The 20,093-nt window shown below is 40.8% G+C and overlaps 1 protein-coding gene across 1 annotated transcript in view; it reads right to left on the bottom strand.

Annotated features, from left to right (window-relative positions):
• Nucleotides 1-12,507: 12,507 nt before the first annotated feature.
• SMPD3 (sphingomyelin phosphodiesterase 3, neutral membrane (neutral sphingomyelinase II)) overlaps nucleotides 12,508-20,093 on the bottom strand; it is a 34,361-nt gene continuing 26,775 nt past the window's right edge. Inside the window, exons 6-7 of the mRNA XM_010584702.1 lie at nucleotides 14,810-14,972; nucleotides 12,508-13,312 (exon numbers count right to left, since the gene is read on the bottom strand). Of these exons, the coding sequence (XP_010583004.1) occupies nucleotides 13,211-13,312; nucleotides 14,810-14,972 (265 nt within the window). The 3' untranslated portion in view covers nucleotides 12,508-13,210. The remainder of the gene's footprint in view (nucleotides 13,313-14,809; nucleotides 14,973-20,093) is intronic.

A 20,093-nucleotide genomic window follows, 5' to 3' on the forward strand; every position in this document is an offset into this window, starting at 1 on the left:
TGTCTGCGCCGTGGGAAGGCCGCCGTAAACCGGGCCGGGGAGGTGTTTCCTGCGGGGGGGGGGGGGCGAGCCGTTTGCGCCGCGGCGGGCGGCCCTGGGCGTCAAGCTCTGGAGCGGTTTCCAGTCAGGGCGGCGCGGGCCGCCGTCGTGGGGCGCGCCGGGCGGGTCCTCGCCCGTCTCGCCGCGGTGGCCCTTCCTACCGGGCTGTTGCTGACCTCGCTGCACCCGCCGGCCCTGCTGTCCTGGCGGGTCTGCACCTCCCAGGGAGCCTAGTTGTTTCCTATATAAAATAAGTTGTGTCAGTACCTGCTTCCAGTCCACAGGTTTGCACGAGGGAGCAAACTTTGGCCGGCTTAGAGGCCTGCTTTGTTTTAGAAGTAATAGAGGGACTTCAGAAACAAAAGTTCATGTGTTGGGTGCTTCTGTGTGACTTCCAGACTGAGGAAACCAAGGACGCACATAGGTAATGAACTGGTGTGAGAAGAACATTGATAGTGTATAATTTTGCTTGCTGCTTGCCATGTGTGTATCCTGGCATGCTGGGACATTGTACCAAGTAGTGAGTAAGATGAGGACCAAGCCAGTGGCTTTAGTATTGGATGTTCATGCCCCTGGTGTTTTAAAACAGCAGTAGTGCTTAGGGTCTCTTATCTCCTCAGCTGATGTTGTTGTAAGAGTTCTCCATAATACTTCTCATAGCCTGTTTCCTGTGAGTGGAGCCTCTGGCCTGTGGCCTTTTGGTGGAAAGCTTAGGAAGAGCAAAAAATGTTTTGAACACACATAGCCTCTTTCTTTAGAGGTATAAAATGAAAGGCTTCATTTTTTTCATTTGTTTTAGTAACACTGAAGTTCAGTTGCTTTTAGGTCTAATTTAGCTGTAAACTTTTTTTCTTCTAGATATGCCTTTACAAACACTAAGTCTAAACAGCTATTTTTTCAAACCGTGCTGACTGACAAAAAGGCAAAGAGTAAGGGGTTTTTGTGGATTCTGCCCCCCTTATGATACCTTTGTGTTATGGCTAGCATTTATATCATAGCTTTCCTTGCCCTAGCGGGAAGAAGGGAGAGAGCAATGGGGGATAAAAGGAAAATATTAGTTGCCAAGCCCAGTTTTGGGTTAAATTCAGTGTTAATTCTGTCGTAATCTATACATGCAAGGCTGAAGACTTAGGGGAAGGGTTCTTTATGTAAAAGTCTAGTCATCCCTGGTTCATTTTAAAACATTTTTTTTCTTCTCCATTTTAAAAATAAATGATCGTAGCAGCTTTATCATACCTCCTGTGTTAAGTGACACTGATTAGCCTCAGCTGCCTACATATACAGCTATCTCTGTCACTATGTGTCTTCAGTAGCCTGCTCTCATCTGAGTGGTTAAAATGGTCTTTGTGCTCCAAATCTGGTAGTTTCATTCTGTTAGGAGATTTTAAGTGGTGGTCCCTTAAGTGACCCTGTTGGCACCGCTCCTCATTAAGCCTCGTTCTTGCTTAAAATCAATGGCAATCGCTTTTATTCCTCCAACCTCCCTTGTGCCCTCTTGACTAGGCAGTCTATCCCAAAAGCAAAGCAGAGGTTTCAGAGGCTAACAGAAAAGCAAGCCAGGAAGTCTCCCAGAATTAGAAAGGGACTTGCATTTCTCTTCAGCAAAAGCTGTTTCTGCATACAAAAATGTTTCACCTAAAGTTTAAGCTTCTGGAACTAAAGCATAAAACCAAAACTTTATCTGAAGGCACTGATGAGGCATGGTGAAAGTGTAGTAAGATTACAGCAAAGTTATCTGGTGAAGCCTGTGTGTCATTAGAGAGCACTAATCCTGAGTCTCTAGGCATAGGATGAAGATCTTGGTGGAGGCAGCATGTTAACATGTTATGGTCTTGTGGTGAAAACTATGCTGCTATATTGTATTATGATGGCTTAGTACCTGTTTCTGTTTTGTATGAAACTGTTAGGGAAGTTGCATTTCTTCTCCTTCATGCATTAAATAATTTTTTTTTTTTAGATTTCTCCTGCCCCACCCTTCTCTTTCTGCATAATGTAGACTAGCGCTCAACAAAAACTATCAGTTCCCTCTATATTGCACAGCAGAATAAATGAACCATAAGGTCAACTTCCATGTTAAATGTTACATTTTCACCTTTTCTTGCGTCCTCTTGGCACATACCCTGCAATATACATCAAAAGAGTCCCCAAAAAGGGAAGAAGGCAGAGAAAAATCTAGGAAAGACTATGTCTTCATATTTCAATACAAAATAGGCTTTATGTCTGTTGTAGCAGGGCACTCCGCTGCACGGGTTTCATGAGTATATACTGACAAAACATTTAATTTCTGTGTGTTTTCTTTTGTGCTTGTCACAGACAGGAAGCTCTTCAAGGCCAATCTCTTACTGTATTTGGGTGCAATGCCTGCATTGCCAGGCTATAGTTTTTATTTGCTGTTTATAGATTATATGAATGAAAGAGCAGGGTAGAGGTATAAGTAGCATTTCCCTTTCAAAAGGGGCACGAGCACCTCGGATCATATAAGCAGTTCTTCCCTGTCGCGTCCCAAAGTTGGAGCGACTCAGGTTCGTGGATTTCCTTTGTCTGAATTAAGGTGAAACGACACCAGGGGAGTTCAAACAACAATCAACATTTATTCAACCTAGCTAACTTTGTCCAAGTACACATGAACTTGTTAATATGAACCTTGCAACATGTCATTAAGCCGCTGTTTGAGAAGAGGAGGAAAGTACAGAAAAATGAAATGGAAAAAGGAACATGAAATGTATCAGAAGGAGAGCCCTCCCGTTGAGTCACGAGGTTCAGAGCAGACCCCCTTGCTTTCTGGACTCCTTCTCAAACAGGAGCTCAGGGGCGGCTAGGTCCACTCCTAGTCTCAGACTTGGTCAACAGTTTATGTTTCAAAGGATGAGGTGTAGGGACTGTGGAAAAGAGAGAAGGAAAAGAGAGAATGAGAGAAAAAAGAAAGAGAGAAGAGAAGGGTTTCACCAGTCCTGGGTCCAGCGTTGGTCCAGCCAGCGTAGAGATCCAGTTCCGGAGGGTGCGCATTGAGGATTTGTTCTCTCTTCTTTTATAGTGTGTTAGTTGATGATCTCAACATGCGCAGTTCCCACACCTGGAGTTCTCTGGAATCAGTCAGTGAGCTTGGTGGGGGGGGATTCATTGTGAAGTTGCCTCTCTTTTTCTGCTGGCATGACCACTTAAGATAGAAGCACAGTCCCAACTTCCATGGGGCCTTCTTCCTCCAGGAAGGCATAAATTGTGTTCCTTCTCCTGGTCACTTAAGATAAGGAATTGGGACCTTGGAGAGGTGCGTTCCCACCCTCCGTGGGGCCCTCTCCTCTGTCCACATTGTCCTGTTCACAAAACTCCAGCATTTTTACAGAGGTCAATTTCTCCAGCAAAGCTCTTTTAGCGGATGTTTGAGACATTGAATTTGTCAGACCGTCACATTCCCAAACCAGGTTAGTGTCAGGGCTGCATTATGGAGAGTTGAACTCTTCTAATGATCCATTGTAGATATGCTAATGTGCAGGTCTGGTTAGCGGTATGTTCCGTGTTCTACAGCGGCAGTCATCAGGTATCAACAGGAGTTTTGCAATAAGGACATGACATTGCCCTTTTAGGTGCTGTTTAGCCCGTTCTTTTTCTTTGAAGCCTCCCTCAATGGCAGGATGAGTCCCAATTTAGAATGCTGCCATTTTTGTATTTGTCATGCTGCCAGTCAGCTAGGCCGTGTAGTCTGCCTGAATAAATAAAGGTATTTTCTCACAGCAGATCATCTGTTCAGGTCGATGCAAGCCTTATATCCACTGCCAGCTTCCTGCTGCTTTCTTGGATGCTGCTGCCTGGATCCCTTTGCTTACGGGGAGAATATTCCGCTTGTGTCTCTGTCTCTAGCTGGGAACTAGATACACTGCTCCATTGTTTACCTCCCCTTAAAAGCTGAGAGCTCTGACTCTCTTTTTGAGACAGTCTGTATTTGCATTCCCTGGGTTGGCTGGGCAACAGCTAATCAAATAACAGTATTTAAAATAAGATTTAATAAAAAAGTATCTCTAAAGGCAAGGTGTAGTCATCCTTCCCACCAACAAAACTAGTCAGCAGTGTTTGTACTGTGGAAGGTTTCCCAAATAACTAAGGCCGGTTTAATCTTTCTTAATGTTCTTACTTTTTTAGATGCTGTCGTATCTTTATAGTGTGTCTGCAGATGGAGTATCTCCTCCTTCCGTTCCTTTTTTTTCTATTCCCCCCTGCCCTGCTTTAAGTCAGTCTTCTTACATAAGAGCCTTGACAGGGAGCTATTCATACTTGGAAGAGTTTCTGCTAGTAAGCACCAGTTCTGTCCATGTTTAAAACATTAATAAAAATATAAATTATTTTTTTTAAATAATAAACTGAAGGTCCCAAACAGATAATTATGCTTGCACTTGTAAATAAGCATTACCCAGAAGCAGAAGAAATTCAGTACTTTTCCCCTGTCCTCAAACCAAACATAGGACTGAGTGAGACCTTCTGGGTTGCTCTGTATAGTCCCTTCCTGTAGTAGGGCTCATGCCTATAATCTGTCTTTAAAAATACATCAAACTGTTTTAAAAGCAGTGGGGTTTTGGAGAGGAATTTTTGTTTGTTTGTTTTGTATTCCATTGTGGTCATTTGGAAGCTGGTTTTGAACTTGTCTGGTCTTGTGGTCAGAAACCTTTTAATTGTCAGCTGCTGGGACTCCAGGCCTGGACAAGGACTTCTTACACTGGGTATGGAGCCACTGCCCAGCATTTAACCAGACACTCGGCGTTTTTTTCTGTCAGGGTATAGTAAATGCTACATTTACAGCTTCTAATTTGCTCTAACATTGGAACACACGGATGCAGAACAGTGAGGCCAAGGGTTTTTGCAGCGAGGTGGAAGGACACTCAAGGTCAGCTGTGGGCAAGAGTAATCTCACCAGGATAAGCACCGTTAGTTCAAAAATGCCACAGAGTTCCAAGAACACTAATCTAATAATTAATGAAGTAGCTACAGCATGAAGTCCTCCTTATGTGCTTATTGTGGGATACAAGACATGTTTTTTTTAAAAGTCCAAGTTTGCTGTGGCTATAAATAGCTTTCTCGGCAAATATGGAAAAGAGAAAGTGTATGTAACCAAGGAGTAACAGAAAATAGAGTTTAAATACCTCTTTCATAACAGTCTTATTTTGAGGCTGAGATAATGGACCAGGATGCATACTGAAAATTAGTTTGTCTTGTGTGATACACCTTTCATTAGAAATATATTTAGCATAGTGCTTGGCACCATGCTAGGCCTAGGATTTTTTTTCATTTGGTGTCTTGCGGACCTTGCAACTGCCTTTTGTTCCTTGATATCCTGAAGGTCCCTATTAAGCAATATAAAACATATAGTTTTGGCTTTGCTGAAGCTGGTGACAGTGTGGCAGTTGACTTCTGGAGAAGTTTTTTATTGTAAGGAAAGATGCAGCTGGAATAGAGGAGTTCTTGCCATAGTTGCATCCTGAACTCTGGGTGAGTCATTGTGCTAGGCATTTGTGGAATCACAGCTCACAGTTTAAATGTGTAGGGTGTGTGTCCCCCTGCTTTACAAACATGCTACTATCCTTTCTACAGGCAGCTCTGTTTCTCTGGTCTAACATTGCAATGTCTTGGCCATCATCCTCCGTTTTGTATTAATGCAGAAGGATTTGTATCAGTTATTAGCTAATACAGTGTTTAATGTGACTATCTGTGAGGCAAATTGCGTTTTAGCAGGGTGGAAAGCGGTCAGAGATATCAACAGTCAGTCTACCAATGACAGTACAGCATTCAGGATTACATTAAGGTTTCTATTGAGCTCATCAGGCTGACGATCTCGTTGCTGGGATTTGGAAGAGTCAAAACATTTGCGAATAGGAATGGGACTTTAAGGCTTCTGGTTGCTTTGGACACACGCTGCCAGGACATGAGGAGCTTTAGCAGAGCTTTGGAAAAAACCTGTTGTAACAGATATAGCACAACAGCGAGAACTATTGCGAAGCTTTAGGCTTTTGTTGCAGTGTTTATACGGATAAAGGCTATTGTGGCACACCTGGCTTACCAACCATACTGTGGCACTTGAAGTGGTTTGGAGTTGTTCTGCCGGGTTTGGCTTTGGAGACATCAAAGGTTTACATAGAAAAAGCAAAGAGAGGGTTTGACAGTGGTGGAAACTGTGCAAGTGTGTGTTGGTGAGTACAAGATATTTATGTGGGGAGTGAGGGAAGGTGAAACATCAGTTTATGGACATTTCCAGAGGAACAGAGTAAGCAGATGCTGTTTTCCAGGAATTATGCAATTTACAGACAGAAAAGCCAGCTGAAAGCTAGTTTGTTAATGGGAACATTGGGAAAATGTCCCTTTATTTTATGTGATTATATTCAGTTCATCCTTTAAAGAAGGCTGTAGCATTTTTCTACTATGGTTAATCTCCTCTTTTGATTAGTTTACTGTTTAGATGGTTCTTGGTGCCTAGGAACCATTTTCCTTGGCAATGTAGTGCTGGGTGCTGTAAAAAAGACAGGAGGACAATGACATGGTGTTCTGCCCCAAAGAGTCTGTGAGTCAGACGGGAGGAGGGCGAGAGGACATAACAAACAGTGAAGGCAGGTGGATTGGGTTCACAGGTTGCAAAGGCCTCTATCAGTGTGAAAGGCAATGGTATTGGCATGGGCACTGCGGCATGTTGTAGGGCTGAGCACAACCTCAGCAGCTCGTATGATTTGCAGTAGTATGAAATGTTCATCAGACCTATAAAGGGGTTTTGGGGGGTTCAGGGGAGGAGGGAAACGAGATGTTTCCCAGACTAAATGTTGATGGAGATTCCGTGATCTTTTTGGGTACACAGACCCAATGTGTAACAATTCTCAGATACTTTTTTTTTTTTCTCCTCTCTTTTTCTTCTAATCTTACCAGCAATTAATGCACATTTCTTCCCGTTCACATCTAATGGTTGTAAGGAGCAGTTGTTAAATCTGCTATTATGTAAAAGATGAGAAAGAGGATTGCTGTTTAGCTGCCAGTCTTTCTAGCAAGCCCCACTCACTGATGTCACAAATGGCTGCTTGGAGCCTTCCTTAAATGTCAGGGAAAGTATGGAAGAAAATACGAAGGGCTTACAGATTTGAGGAGTGGTAGATGGGAAATCTGGAGTAGTCAAAAACAACACTAGAGGGTAAGAGCATGTCTTCTGAAAGGCCATGAAAATGTAGGTGAGCAACTTGAATTTGCTGCAACAAGGAGAATTGGTTATGTCAAAGTATTAAATAGTCAAAGAAAAGGGAGAGAAGAGTAACAGTTTCAGCAGTATTCTGAACAGGAATTTTGGTGGGAGAGGGAGGTTTGTGTTTTAATAGGTGCTTTGCCAAGAGAATCTGTACAATAGCCAAAGAGGCAGATGGCATTGCAGTTATAGTGCTGACTGACAGGCAGCTGTGGGCATGAGTTCATAATAAACTACACTACAACTCCTGGGGCAGAGGGAGCAGGAAAAAGTTACAATTTTCTGTACTTGTTCTTCTTGGTTAGATGTCTGGAAGATGCAAACTGTCCAAGAAATTATTGTGTTTTACCTTGTGGCTCTATAGCACTTCATAGAGGGGAACCCACTCATGAGCTGCTTACATAATAATGCAAACTGTAACAATGGAAAAATAGATCAGAGATTGCAGGAGAGGAACATACTAGGAATCCACCAGTGGAAAATGAAGTCTGTCAAAGTATAATGCTGTGGTAGCATCAGAATGCAGACAAAAATCACCTGTGCAGTGATGGAGAAAGCTGCAGAGATCCATGTCTAACATCCTGTCTGACAAGATGGAGTGGTTCCTTCCTGAGCTAATGACAAGAAACTTGTGCACTGTACTCTTCCTTCATCACTTGCATTGCACTGATTTCTTCCTTTCTGCTTGCGGAAAAAATAAATTCTTCAAGGTGGGGTTCCCTACTGGCTTTTATAAAGGACTTTGTGGCCTCTTCAGAAAGACTGAGCCAGTAAAATGGGTTCTTTTCACTTGACATTGTTTTGTTAAATCACTGGATCTCTTAAGGATGTATGTGCTGGGCAGGGGGGGTGTTTTCTTTTTTAATTATCTTTGACTGACAGTATAAAGGTAAAACCCTGCTCTCCACTAGTTCAGGGACTAGGTAACTGTTGAGATGTCAAGATGCACAAGTGCATAATAAGAAATCATTCTTGTGAAGTGGTCTTACATTGAATGCTAGTAGAATGCATATCCTTGTAATTAAAGCATGGGCTTGGTGCAAGAGGCGGTGTTCAGGTTTGCAGCCTGCAGCAGGCACTGTGAATGTTTGCCTGAAGGTTGCATGCCTTGAAAACTGAGCGGGGGTGTGTCTGTGCAGGGGATGTTTGAGCAGTAGAGGCCAAGGTGGAGGGTGAGTTAAAAGCACTCCTTTCTTTCACCCTTTATTTTCTGCAGATTCACTAGAACAGGCGCAGCACAGTAAGACTGTACTTGAGCCACCCACCAGACTGCACCTTAGAGTCAGATTTCTGTTAGTGCCATCAGACTCCACATTACAAAACTAGAAAAAGTGGACTGCACAGAATCATTTGAGCCTTGAAATTTTATTATCTTGTTTGCATCAACCAGTTATTCCTTTCAGCACCAATAAAAGACAAAAACCCCTCCCTGTTGTTCAAAATACCTTGTTTTTATCAGGTCTGAGATTGTGGTTTTCTTGCAGGCAAAGAAACCAATGAAAATATTTAAATTTTTATTTTTTTAATACATTTATAACAAAATGTCAGAAGGTGTGTGCTTACCATATAAAAACATTAGGTTCCAGAAGGATACAATACCGAAAAATCATTGAAATAAAAAAGGTTATTCTTATTATAGGATTTCTAAACTTCAGCAATAATACAAGTTTTTAAAAGCATCAAGATTATATTTAAAACAAGACGGCATGGAAAAATGAGACTTTCAGTAACAATTTGACCCTCATTGTAATGGTGATAAAACTGGGAGTTTTTCAAAGTGCTTGAATTGTATTTCTGTTCTCATCCTATAGTGGCAGGAGGAGGTAAAAATGCTTCATTTTTGAGCTGATGATATGTGCTGACACTGATGTGCTGCTGTGTGGTCCCAGGGTAGCTCAGAGACCAAGCTGGGGACAGTCAGATTGGCTTAATCTGGACCACCAAACAAAGGCCATTTTAAAAAAACACAATCTTTATTTCAATTGTAAGTTCCTTAAATCTTACTGTCTTACCCAACAAGTAGGACTGAGGGTCTAGCCAGGCTAGCTGAGAGTGCTTCTGGGACAAAACATTGTTGTAATACTAGCACAAGATAGGTAAACTTGTTATACCAGATGGCTTTCTCAAGGGTTTCCCTACAGCAGGCTACACCTCAGCAGGCTGCAGGCTTCTCTTGGAGCCAGTCTGTGGTACAGTTCATGTTTGGTTGCTTTGGACAGTTTCTATTAAGCATCCAGTTTGTGATGGGATAAAACGAGCTGGCCACCACTTGAATTAGTTATAGTAAATGCTTTTTCACATAGCACAAAGCTATACACTAGGTGCTACTACCCTGGTCCTCAGTGGCTGAGCTGTGGTGTAAAGCATCCCTCAGAGAAACAGTGCACAGATGAACTGGATCTGAATATGCCTGAGAGACTATGTTCTGTAGTTTGTGTTTTTGAAGTGATCTAAAGATACCAACTTTGTAAGGACCCAACATCCTTGAAACTTCTGGAAGTTCTTAGTTTTTGGCTGTCCTTATTTGTGTCTTTTGTTCACTTGTTCTAGAAGTGCTGTTGTAAAATGCAAAGTGGACATGAGAAACAGAAGATGTTATCTAGCTTTTATAAAAACAGATGATGCTTCATCTACAGTATCCCTGTTCAGTGGCAGTTATTAAACCAAGCATAGTGTTATCACCCACTTCTTGAAGATACCTGAAATTCCTGTACAAAGTGGGGTAAGCATAGTAGAGTAAGCTTAACTCAAATTTCTTATAAATAACCTCCTACTAATAAATTGGGTCATGCTATCCTTAAGCAATGTGGAACTGAGATCTGAAAAAGCTATCCAGGGTTTGATTTCCTGGGCATGTTCTCCCTCCCCTGCTTCCCCCTTCCCCCCTTTTTTTTAAATGCAAATATTCTATTACATAGTATCTCTCTAAGGCTTGTAATGACTGATATCCTGCTGGTACAGGCATTGTCTGAATGATTCTCTGTGAGATAGTATATGAACTGTGGTAGTAGTGGTGTAGACAAAACTCGTTCTTCTCCAGGATGTTACTCTTCTGGAAAGGAAAGCCTGTTTGTTACAGTTTACTGGTACACACCCTCTCCCAGTTCTGCAAGCATACCAAGGCATCAGAAGGCACAGGATCAACGCAGAAAAGCAAGGAACATCTGTACAGTGGTGCCACAATGCTGTACCTCCCAGCATCACTCTTGCAAAGTTAGATCCTTAAGACAGTAAATTAGTAAGAACTACCTAGACTGATTAAATGTGAGTGTATTGTTTAGAGAGAACATTTTACAACTATCAGTTTCTTGGTCACTGAGAAACTAAGAACATCGAAATCTAAAACAGTTTACTTCAAATTTGAAAAAATATTTCTCAGTGTATCTCAAAGTTGACAAAAGTGCCTGGTTTTTAGTTAGCACAAAGCCACAGAACTAATTTTAAAGTAATTTAGACCACATCAGTTTTACTGTAAATAATGTAACATTGTTTGGCAGTAGTTTTATGATTATATCCCACACAGTGTCAAATTCAGCTCCCGCAACTGATACTTAGTGAAGTTGATATCAAATTGTAATTTACATTGTTAGGAAAGCTATTAAAAATACTGTACCTTATGTTTAATCTTACTACTGAGAAATTAGCTGCTGGACAGCATACAAGTTGCTACTGATACTGTTTGCTTTTTTTTAAAAAGGTTAATAAAATACAAGCAAGGTAGAAAATAGGATTAAAAGCATTGTTTCAGGTACAAGTTTTTCTGAAATGGGTGGAGAGATAAGAAACCAGAAAAACACATTGCACATACGTGCACCCTCTGTATAAAGAGAAACATACAAAGTGGGAAACTGGTGGTGCACTGGGATAGTACACTAAAGTCTCTGATGCTGTAAACTTGAATTCCTAATTTTATCAAAAAGGGGAATTGAGTCTGGTTCCATTTTTGAGTCCCCATGGGTTACACTTGCAGACTACCCCATGGTTTGGCACAGAACACTTTTAAGAGGCAGTCTCTGCTGAAGGGATGCCAGGACTGGAAAATGAGGCATAAAACCTGTCAAGGCCAGGTGCAGTGGGAAAGTGTGAGCAGTGACCTACTACCTACTTGGAATTAGCCAATACTGTTAGTCCAGTACTTTCATGGCTAGTAAGAGTTTCTCTACTTGCAAAATCAGGCTGATCTAAGTAAAAGTTCCACTGTTTACTGTAGCTAATTGAGCCAGTACCAGACGCTGCGCAGACTGGATTTCCAATTTAAATCTATTCTGATTTAGCTCAAGCTGATTCCTAGCAGGTGTAAACTAAACTAAAACAAAAGCATCTTCAGGAGTTTGTGACCAGTGTAACTAAAAGAGTTTACTTAATGGAGTAAGTGTATTAGATTAACTCTTCTCTTTTTAATGCAGGGAATTTGTAATGCAAGAGGAAATAACACTGAAATTGAACAGGAAGTAGGCAGAAGAAACAGTTAAAACACAAGGAGTCTCATTGTTCTCCCAGCAACACAAACCCTTCTGAATTTAAATCCCTAAAAAAAAATGCCAAGTCTCATTATGGACCTGATTCTCAGCTTTTCATTATTTTTGTTAAGGTTACAGAGGCTACGTAGGTCAGGTTACAGGGATAAGATGGCAGAGGGGAGCCCCACATTAAAGAGCTGTGGTTGAAAGAACATACAAATTAGATGGCAGGACCCCTATTAAAGTCTGTGAGTGCATAACAAATGGAGAATTGTGTCTCACAGATATAAACAAACCCTCTGCTCCTAGTTACCTAAGGCTGAGAGTCACAGTTCTATTCTCTGCTCTCTAGCTAGCCATGCTACGCTTTCCGTTTAAGCATACTGATTCCTTTAGAAAATTGTTAGGTTATCCTGCCTTATCAATCATACGCTGTTCTACACTTTTTCCCCCAAAATGTCACTTACATTTATTTTAACTCTATATCTAGCATGCATTTTACAAGCTATTTCCCACTTACTCTTTCTAGCTAAGGCAGAATGTTGGCTCTGGTGTTACCAATGGTACTACAGGAATCTATTCACTCTACTGTAACATACATATCATCCCATACTGTAATTCAGAACTGCCCCATGTATGGGAAGGAAAGAAAAGACATTACAGGGGAATTATATTTCTTCTTAAGGGAATAAGTTGCGCTTAGAAAGCTAAAGGCCCAATTCTGGAGTCATCATTCAGACAAAACACTTCATGATTTCAGTGGGAACACAGTTGGAATAAGGGTAGAACTGCGTTCTTAAAGTCTTAATTCCAGATCTTTTAAGTATCCTTAAATCAGATAGGAAAGTATTGGTCTGCAAATTTAATAGAGTTTTTGTCTGTTTGTTTGAAGGCCTATCTGTAATGACAGAAGGGTTTGCCAGTCCCAGAATGCCTTGCTTTGGCTGGTATCTGATTTTTGAACTCACTTCCATTCTGATATTCCCCATGGTATCTTACTATTTTATCTCAGAGTGGCATGCAGTGCGGGCGCATGCTACTGATGCAAGCACGCTACTACAACTTTTAACAGGCTAAAAAAAGAAAAAAGCTTTAGCTTCTTAGTTATACAAAGAAATGATGCAAAAAACCATTGAGCAGCACTAACTCACAGACTAATTACAAACTAAATTGTGCTATATATTAGTATAAAAACATGTTTTAGTAAGAATGGCACTGGTTCAGAAGGAATTAGGACTTCCATCTTGGCTCCGTTCGGTCCACAGTGAAAGCATTGTAGTACAGGCCTGCCCTGTTGCCTGAGCAACTTGTGATGTGGCTTTTGGCCACAACCCCTTCCATTTCTTCCCTTTTTATATCCGTCATTGTTGGTACATTCTGGGATTAGCCCGGGTCAGGTCTAGTCGTCTTTCCTAACATGGCACCAGAATAGTTCGTTCTTATCCTCTGATATTTTCTTAGTATCGTTAACGTTTCCCTCCTAATCTCTCAAAGCTGGTCAGTTTTAAGGGTCATCTTCTCCTGTAGATACCATGAGACGCATTGCTACTGGTAGGTGGTCTGTCAAGCCTGCTAACTGGGTAATAAAGCTGAACTCTTCCACTTCCTGCAGAAGGAAAACAAAAGAAAGAAGGAACTGGAAAACTGATCTGTTGTACCACACACCAGGACTCTGCTTTTATGCCTCTTTTTAGTTTACTTTGAGCAACCTTACTGTATTAGTGGATGTATGGGACCAGTCGAGCTTGGCTGGGCTAATGGTAAACTATCTGTCACACAGGACATGGCAGTGTGGTGCAGCTGATGAGGTAAACCATTTATACAATACACAGTTGAACTAGTCTGGATGAAATTTGTTGTACCTTTTCCTTCCATTTACAGTAGCATCTGTGTTGTTCCAGACAGGCTTATCTGTAGTGCTGCAGTAGGTAATCCATGTGTGTAAGGAGGCACTCACCTGGGAGGAAGGGCTGGCCGTACTGTACCAGATAAGGCATGCAGCTAAAAAGGAAGCCTGTCTTCATTAGATTGCGGTGTTATAAACTTCATGGAAACTTAAGGCAATTGGGAACCCTGCTCCTTGCATCTCTGGATTTCAGCCTTTGTTCTGGCAACATTTCATAAGACCAAATTAAAGTTCTGTAGGAGATACTGCATGCTTCCCAGCTTCTGAAAGCTGGATGGAGCAACCTTAATGCTTACTTGATACAATGCAGTTGTCCCCTCCTACAGGCCAGGTACTTACTTTGCCAGTACTTTGGGAATTGCTTGCAGGAAGCGCAGATATTTTAGCTCTCTTTATGCTGCCAGCATGAGCCTTATCAAGACCTAATCTGGGTCAAATCTATTCAAATACTGGTTTTGTCGCTGTTTGTGCAAAATATAAGAATGGGTTTACCACACAGATGCGCCATTGGTATTTGTGTGTCTGAAACAGGAAGCCTTAAAAGAATTTAGTGGCCAAGCTGCTGTGTCCACAGAGTGCATGCAAACAGCACAGACAGATGGAGGTATCGTGCACTAAGCTATGCTGAAGTGCTCTATTGCCTACTCTTCTGCAACTGCAACTGCAATGGGGCATGGTAAATAAGTGCGAACTGGTTTCTCATTTTCATCCTGGAATGCTGTATAAGGCAAGGTTCTACACCAGGAAGCAGACAGTGCACTGCAAGTTCTCGTTCTGGTTAGCCTGTGTCAACTTCTGCCTGTGTATCACCGACTTGTAACTTAGGTAGGTTTTCAGAGCCACAATAAAAGAACATCCAGGCACTTGAAAAGATTAAAAAATATTGATACTGCTGGCATGGAAAGCATCAGCCAAAACACTTAGTCTGGCAAAAGTTTAAAGAATGGAAACAAGGTTTTTCATTTGTTTGTTTTTGAAGAGCAGCATATCTACCAGCGTTGCTACCAGAATCCTTAAACTCAGATTTGTTTATGTAATAGGTTTACAAACTTGGTACTTGCATGCAGAAGTAAAAAATAGCAAAGCAGCAGGTTCTCCGTGCAGTATGAATCTGAACCCAAGCAGAACAGGCTGCAGTGCCATCCAGACAAGTTTGTTGTGTGAGTTATGGCTCTTTTTGTGAACTCTGAAACTCACCACTTTCCATTCCAGGTAGAGACCTTCTTCTGTATAGAGCATATAGTCAATCCTCCTCCCGTTTCCTTTCAATGATGCCTTCCTCCCCTTTTGACTGGAACTGTGGTTCTTGCTGGTGGGATAGACTAAGTATCCTTTCCTTCCTTCTTCACTTTCCAGCACCCTATTTCATTAAAAAACAAAACAAGTGCTTTAAATGTTTGCTCATTCTGTTCCTTTGTGCATTACACTAGATTCTCTCCAAACCCCTGGTATGGGTAATGCCTGTCCAAAAGGACTGTTAAAACTTGTAAAGCACGTCGTCTTCCAAATGTGTTTTGCAATACAAACCTGTACTAGCTGCTGACACTGCTCTTAGAGCCTCATGGCAGGTTTGGCATTACTGGTGCTGTACTGGTAGACCTACCCTTGTAGCCAGGAGAACAAACATCTGAGTGGAGAACCTTGCTTGCCTGCTCTCTGTAGTATATTGCAGCCCACAGCCCCTCCATTGATTTCCAGTGTTGTTGAATCTAGCAGAGGAGGAAACTGTTTCATGGATTGCTTCAGAACAAACCAGAACACTGTGATACAAACCTCTTCATTCTCATCAGAGCAACTCCTTCTGAAATGAAGACAGCCAGCTTTACAGGCAGAGTATGAATGAGGAATGGTTTTCAGGAACACACATTTGGGCATGGGGTAGTTGGTTTTGAGCAAGCCCCAGCATCAGATTGCTGTGTCTTGGACCTCAAGCTCTTACTTCACTAGTAATGACAGCCTAATTTATTTGACTCCTGTATGTGACACTCTTCAAACTCCTCTACAGAGATGGACTTACTCAGCGGGTGTGTTAGTACTGCCCCCATCTTGTGCGGAGATTACCCAGCCCAAGCCCATACACAGAAGCAGTCAAAATTAAGAATCAGTTTTCTAGGTACCAGTCTTGTGTTCAGGCAAATAACCTGCAGCTCTCCCATTAAAATTTGTAGTTTGGGTGCTTAAACCTTAACACTAGGTTTTACACAGAAGACTATTAAAGTCCCAAGCAACTTGATCTAAGTTTGAAGTTAGCCCTGCTTTGAATGTGACTTTGGACCAGATAATCCACAAAGGTCCCTGTCACTCTATTCTTACAATAATTCTCTGTTGTTCTGCTGTTCTCTATTGTTTTGCTGTTGTATTGGATTTAAAAGGAAATGTGGTTTACCTTCTTGTATTCTATTTAAAAGATCTACCAAAGGAGCGCTAAAGGCAACAGACACAACTGTGCACACAAAAGCAGGAGTTGCACACGGTAACTGCATGTGTAGGATATTATGCAGACAGCTAATATCAGGTACAATCATCGCAGCTGTTTTGCATGATAACTGTGAATGCAGAGAGGGACAGATTAGGTTGTGGTTTTGCTATCTGGCTCAAAACACAAACAAACTACTTACTTTCAAAACCACCTCCTTGAAAATAATTTTCCTTTACTTACCTGCCAAAACCTGAGCTCAAGGTTCTGTGGTTTCCCTTGTAAGAGTTGATTACGCCATTAAGCTACATCATCAACTGTCGCAGGAGAAACACTGAGCCATGAACTTGGGTCCTAGCAGGTACAAAGCCTTTAATTTCACCTTGGAAAAAAATAAGATATTTTTGATCACCCAGTTTTTAAGACTTGGCTTTGGATGGGTTTTATGGGGTTGGGTTTAGAAATTTTTTAATGCATGCACGTGAGAGTACAGAATGAAGGAAAAACAAGAGACAAACACCAGACTCCCGTGCTGTGTTTTAATGTTTGAGATTCAAATGGTTTCTTTGTCAGATTTTGTCTCTTTGGAAGGATCTGAATGGTGGCAGAGGGGGATACAGCACTTGCTACAGTTGATTAGGTCTCAGTAGTGTTATAATCTGTAAGTTTGGGTCAATTGATACATACAAGAAGTACTTTATGTGCCTTCCAAAGATAACAATGACAAAATTCTGGTCTTACAGTTATTTAATCAGAACTTTCCTTAACTCCCTTTGAATGTAGTGAGGTATTGAAGGTTCTTAGAGTTTACTGTAACCAGTTTATGAAAGTAAGCTTCCGTTATGTATTAGTTTTAGACCGTCATCTAATAGCTTGCATTAAATTAGCTTACTGTCTGCACCCCGTTTGCAAGCTGATTCTACAAAGAGCTACTGCAAATGATTCACTTCCTGAAATTCTCTTCTAGAGGTTCAAGAAAGCAAGCTCTTTGATGGGACTGACCTCTTTCAAAAATTGTATTTATATTTGGCAAAGCTAATTAAGTAACAAAGTAGGAGAAACTGCTGATTAGCGCTGTGGTACTACTGCAAAAAAATCTTATTTGCATTAATTTAAAAGATGAATTTGTTTTAGCTTCAGTTATGTCCTTTTAAAAGTCTGTGAATGCTGGGTATTCACTTAACCAGCACAACTGCTCATGGAAGGGAAATGTTAATTTCAAATACATGAGGAAAACTAATTGTAAACGTGCATGCGTCTGACTAAAACTTGTACCACTTCATACACCATGGTTTGCTGTTTGTCTCTACAGGAAGTAGACACAAGTACTGGACATCTGGCTGTGCGGTGCTAACAGTTAAATGCTAACTACTCAAGTGAACATAACTGATTATGACCGAGTTTCACAACTAAACCTGAATTTTGTCAGAATAATCATCTTAATTCATAGGACACAAAGGGAGGATAAAAAGTAATTGGAACTTTATTTTTATCTTGAAAGATCTTCAGTCCTAAATAACTCCAAAGTTTAAGTATTGAAATTCTGTCATGCAGCTCTCTGGCCAATGGTTTGTTTGTAGTGCTGACCATAGCTGCAATGAACAAAGGAGCATGAAAAGCAGTATATGTAAGGGAGCCATAAAGCAAAACTTAATCCCTCATCAAAAAGCTCGAGGGACCATCTCTCATTCAGGCGAGAAGCACCCGAGTTAAGGAAGACTTTTCTTACTGGTGTTGCAGCCTGTCACCCAGAATTGCGAGCCACACTCCAGCAGTGGCAACTGGAAAGATTTGCATTTACATCTTGTTTCTTAGCTGTGCTGTCCTGTGCCAGACTCTGTTCAGGGCTTATTCCAGTGCTTTGCTTGAAGGTGACAATCGTCTTTGTGAGATGAGATTATTTGTGTGCATTTCATGCAGCCTTTCTGAGCAGAAGCTTGTGCAGCTGCCAGCACTGTGACAGGGCCCAGATTTTAACATCTAGCTTATTAATTGTTCTATAGTTATAAATGACTTGCTCATTATTTGTACCAAGTATGTTCTAGGCCGATGTTTTATGTATGCTGTACTTACTTAACATGAAAGAAATATTTTAAGAACTAGTTGTTCTGCTGTTTTTATGGCCTAATTAGTTTAGTAATGTGAACTACATTTTATTTATAAACTAGGGAAGAGTGCTGATGAAGAAATAATTCTCTGTATAGCTTACATTACCAATTTAAATGTCTGTTTTCAAGGTCTGTAAAGCTTGATCAAGGTTTATTATTGAAAAATTTGAGAACAGATCAATTTTAGGCTGTACCCTGTTTTGCTGTGTAGATGAGTGATCCTTGTTAGCTGGACAGTGCTCCACAGCTTCTGGGCTATTTAACATTTAAATGTCTTTAAAGCCCAGATTCCATTAATGGCTTTAAATTTTTCTAAACTTACTGGCAATTTTTATGTTTACCAGTCCCTCGCAGAAATGGAAGGACAGGCTCTCTCGGCCTCTCATGGAAGTGGTGTTTTCTCTAATATATAACGTACATATGCAGATCCCTGTTTCTCTGCAGAAAAAGCTAGTGGAAATTCTGGTCTAGTAGAGGTTTTTTCATCAGTTTAAGAGAATTATAATGTATTGCAGAAAACTGAAAGCCACAGTTAGTAGGCAAAAAGTCTTATGTATATTCTGTTACCGACACTCAAAAATATTTTCCAGTTATCTCATACTGAGGTGCTGTACATACACATAGGTAGCAGAAGTAATACTCATAAATATTTGTTGATGATTCGATAGCTCTTTATCTATCAGTCATGCCTTTGTCAGTGGAACTTAATTTGCTGAATACAAGTAACTCTTCAGGGAATAAAACAAAATACCCCAAAAGTAATTTTGTGACAGATTGTCTCAAAAGGCTGCTTGAAAACACAAGGTGGGGTTCTTGGTTTTCAGGGGTTTTTTAAAGAGCTCCAAGCCTGCTCTTGGAACCATAAAATAGATGTTACACCCACATAGAGATTTGCATTTGCAAACTTCATTGTAGGGCCAAATTACCTTACTTTTGCTTTCCAGAAATCCCTTTCACATGTACCAAATTAATGTTTTCAACATGTGAACAGAAATGCCTGGAAATTTTGCAGGCTCCTGAATGTGCAAAGTGTGACTTGCTGTAACAAATCCTTATTTTGAATATAAACTAAACCCAGACCTTATGTCTAGAATTCAATTTCTTTGTTCAAAACTGATACAAAGATGACTTCAAGGGGTAGCCTCACCTAATACACTTAACTGTCCATCTATACCATGCAGCATACTGTGCTCAGTAAAACTGCCACCATAAACTGTGCCTATATAATGTACCATTTCCATTATTTGTGTTAACTGAAGCAGACTCATTAATTCAAGTAACTTTACCTCTTTAGTATATTTTGGTAACGAACAGCTAGAACATCTTTTATAGTTAGTCACAATAGCAACATACTTAGTCCATTAAACTAGCCTTCAAGGTAGAGAAGGTGCAGAAAGGCTTATCACATTCATTAAGTGCTGCTCTAAAATGTACGAAGCTTATTAATTTCTCTCTACTGCCATATTATTTAACAAACAGTACAGGTATTCAAGAAATTTATCTTAAGACTTCTGCAAATTAAGTTTTCATTGTATTTCTCATAAGTCCACTCACTCAGAGATACCTGTTTCTCAATCTCAATATCAAACACTCCCTAAAAGTAATGCTGCACTGGTATCATTGATAGATATTAAGCCATATTCCTAGTTATGTCTGATGTGCTATTTAACACCTCTCTATACTTGTGAGCTTGCTGGTTTAGGTGTATCTAATTCTGCAAGCTTTCTAGAATGGGTAATTAGTTGTGGGGTTAGGGGTGGTGTTTTAAACTTTATGGGTCTTTTATTTGAGTGGAACTACATTTTCTTTTGTTGCTGTCCTTTACAGTGTCGTGACCACGGAACTGGCTGCCTGCAGAAAGACTTTCAGACTGCAGAAAGGTACAACTCCATGTACCCTTTTTGGTAGTGCTCGGAGTTTCTTGTCCAATGGGCCTGTCCAGGCAGGATCAACTCTA

This window comes from Haliaeetus leucocephalus, unplaced genomic scaffold (genome assembly GCF_000737465.1).
Source record: "Haliaeetus leucocephalus isolate CR32 unplaced genomic scaffold, Haliaeetus_leucocephalus-4.0 Scaffold92, whole genome shotgun sequence".
Lineage (NCBI taxonomy): Eukaryota > Metazoa > Chordata > Aves > Accipitriformes > Accipitridae > Haliaeetus > Haliaeetus leucocephalus.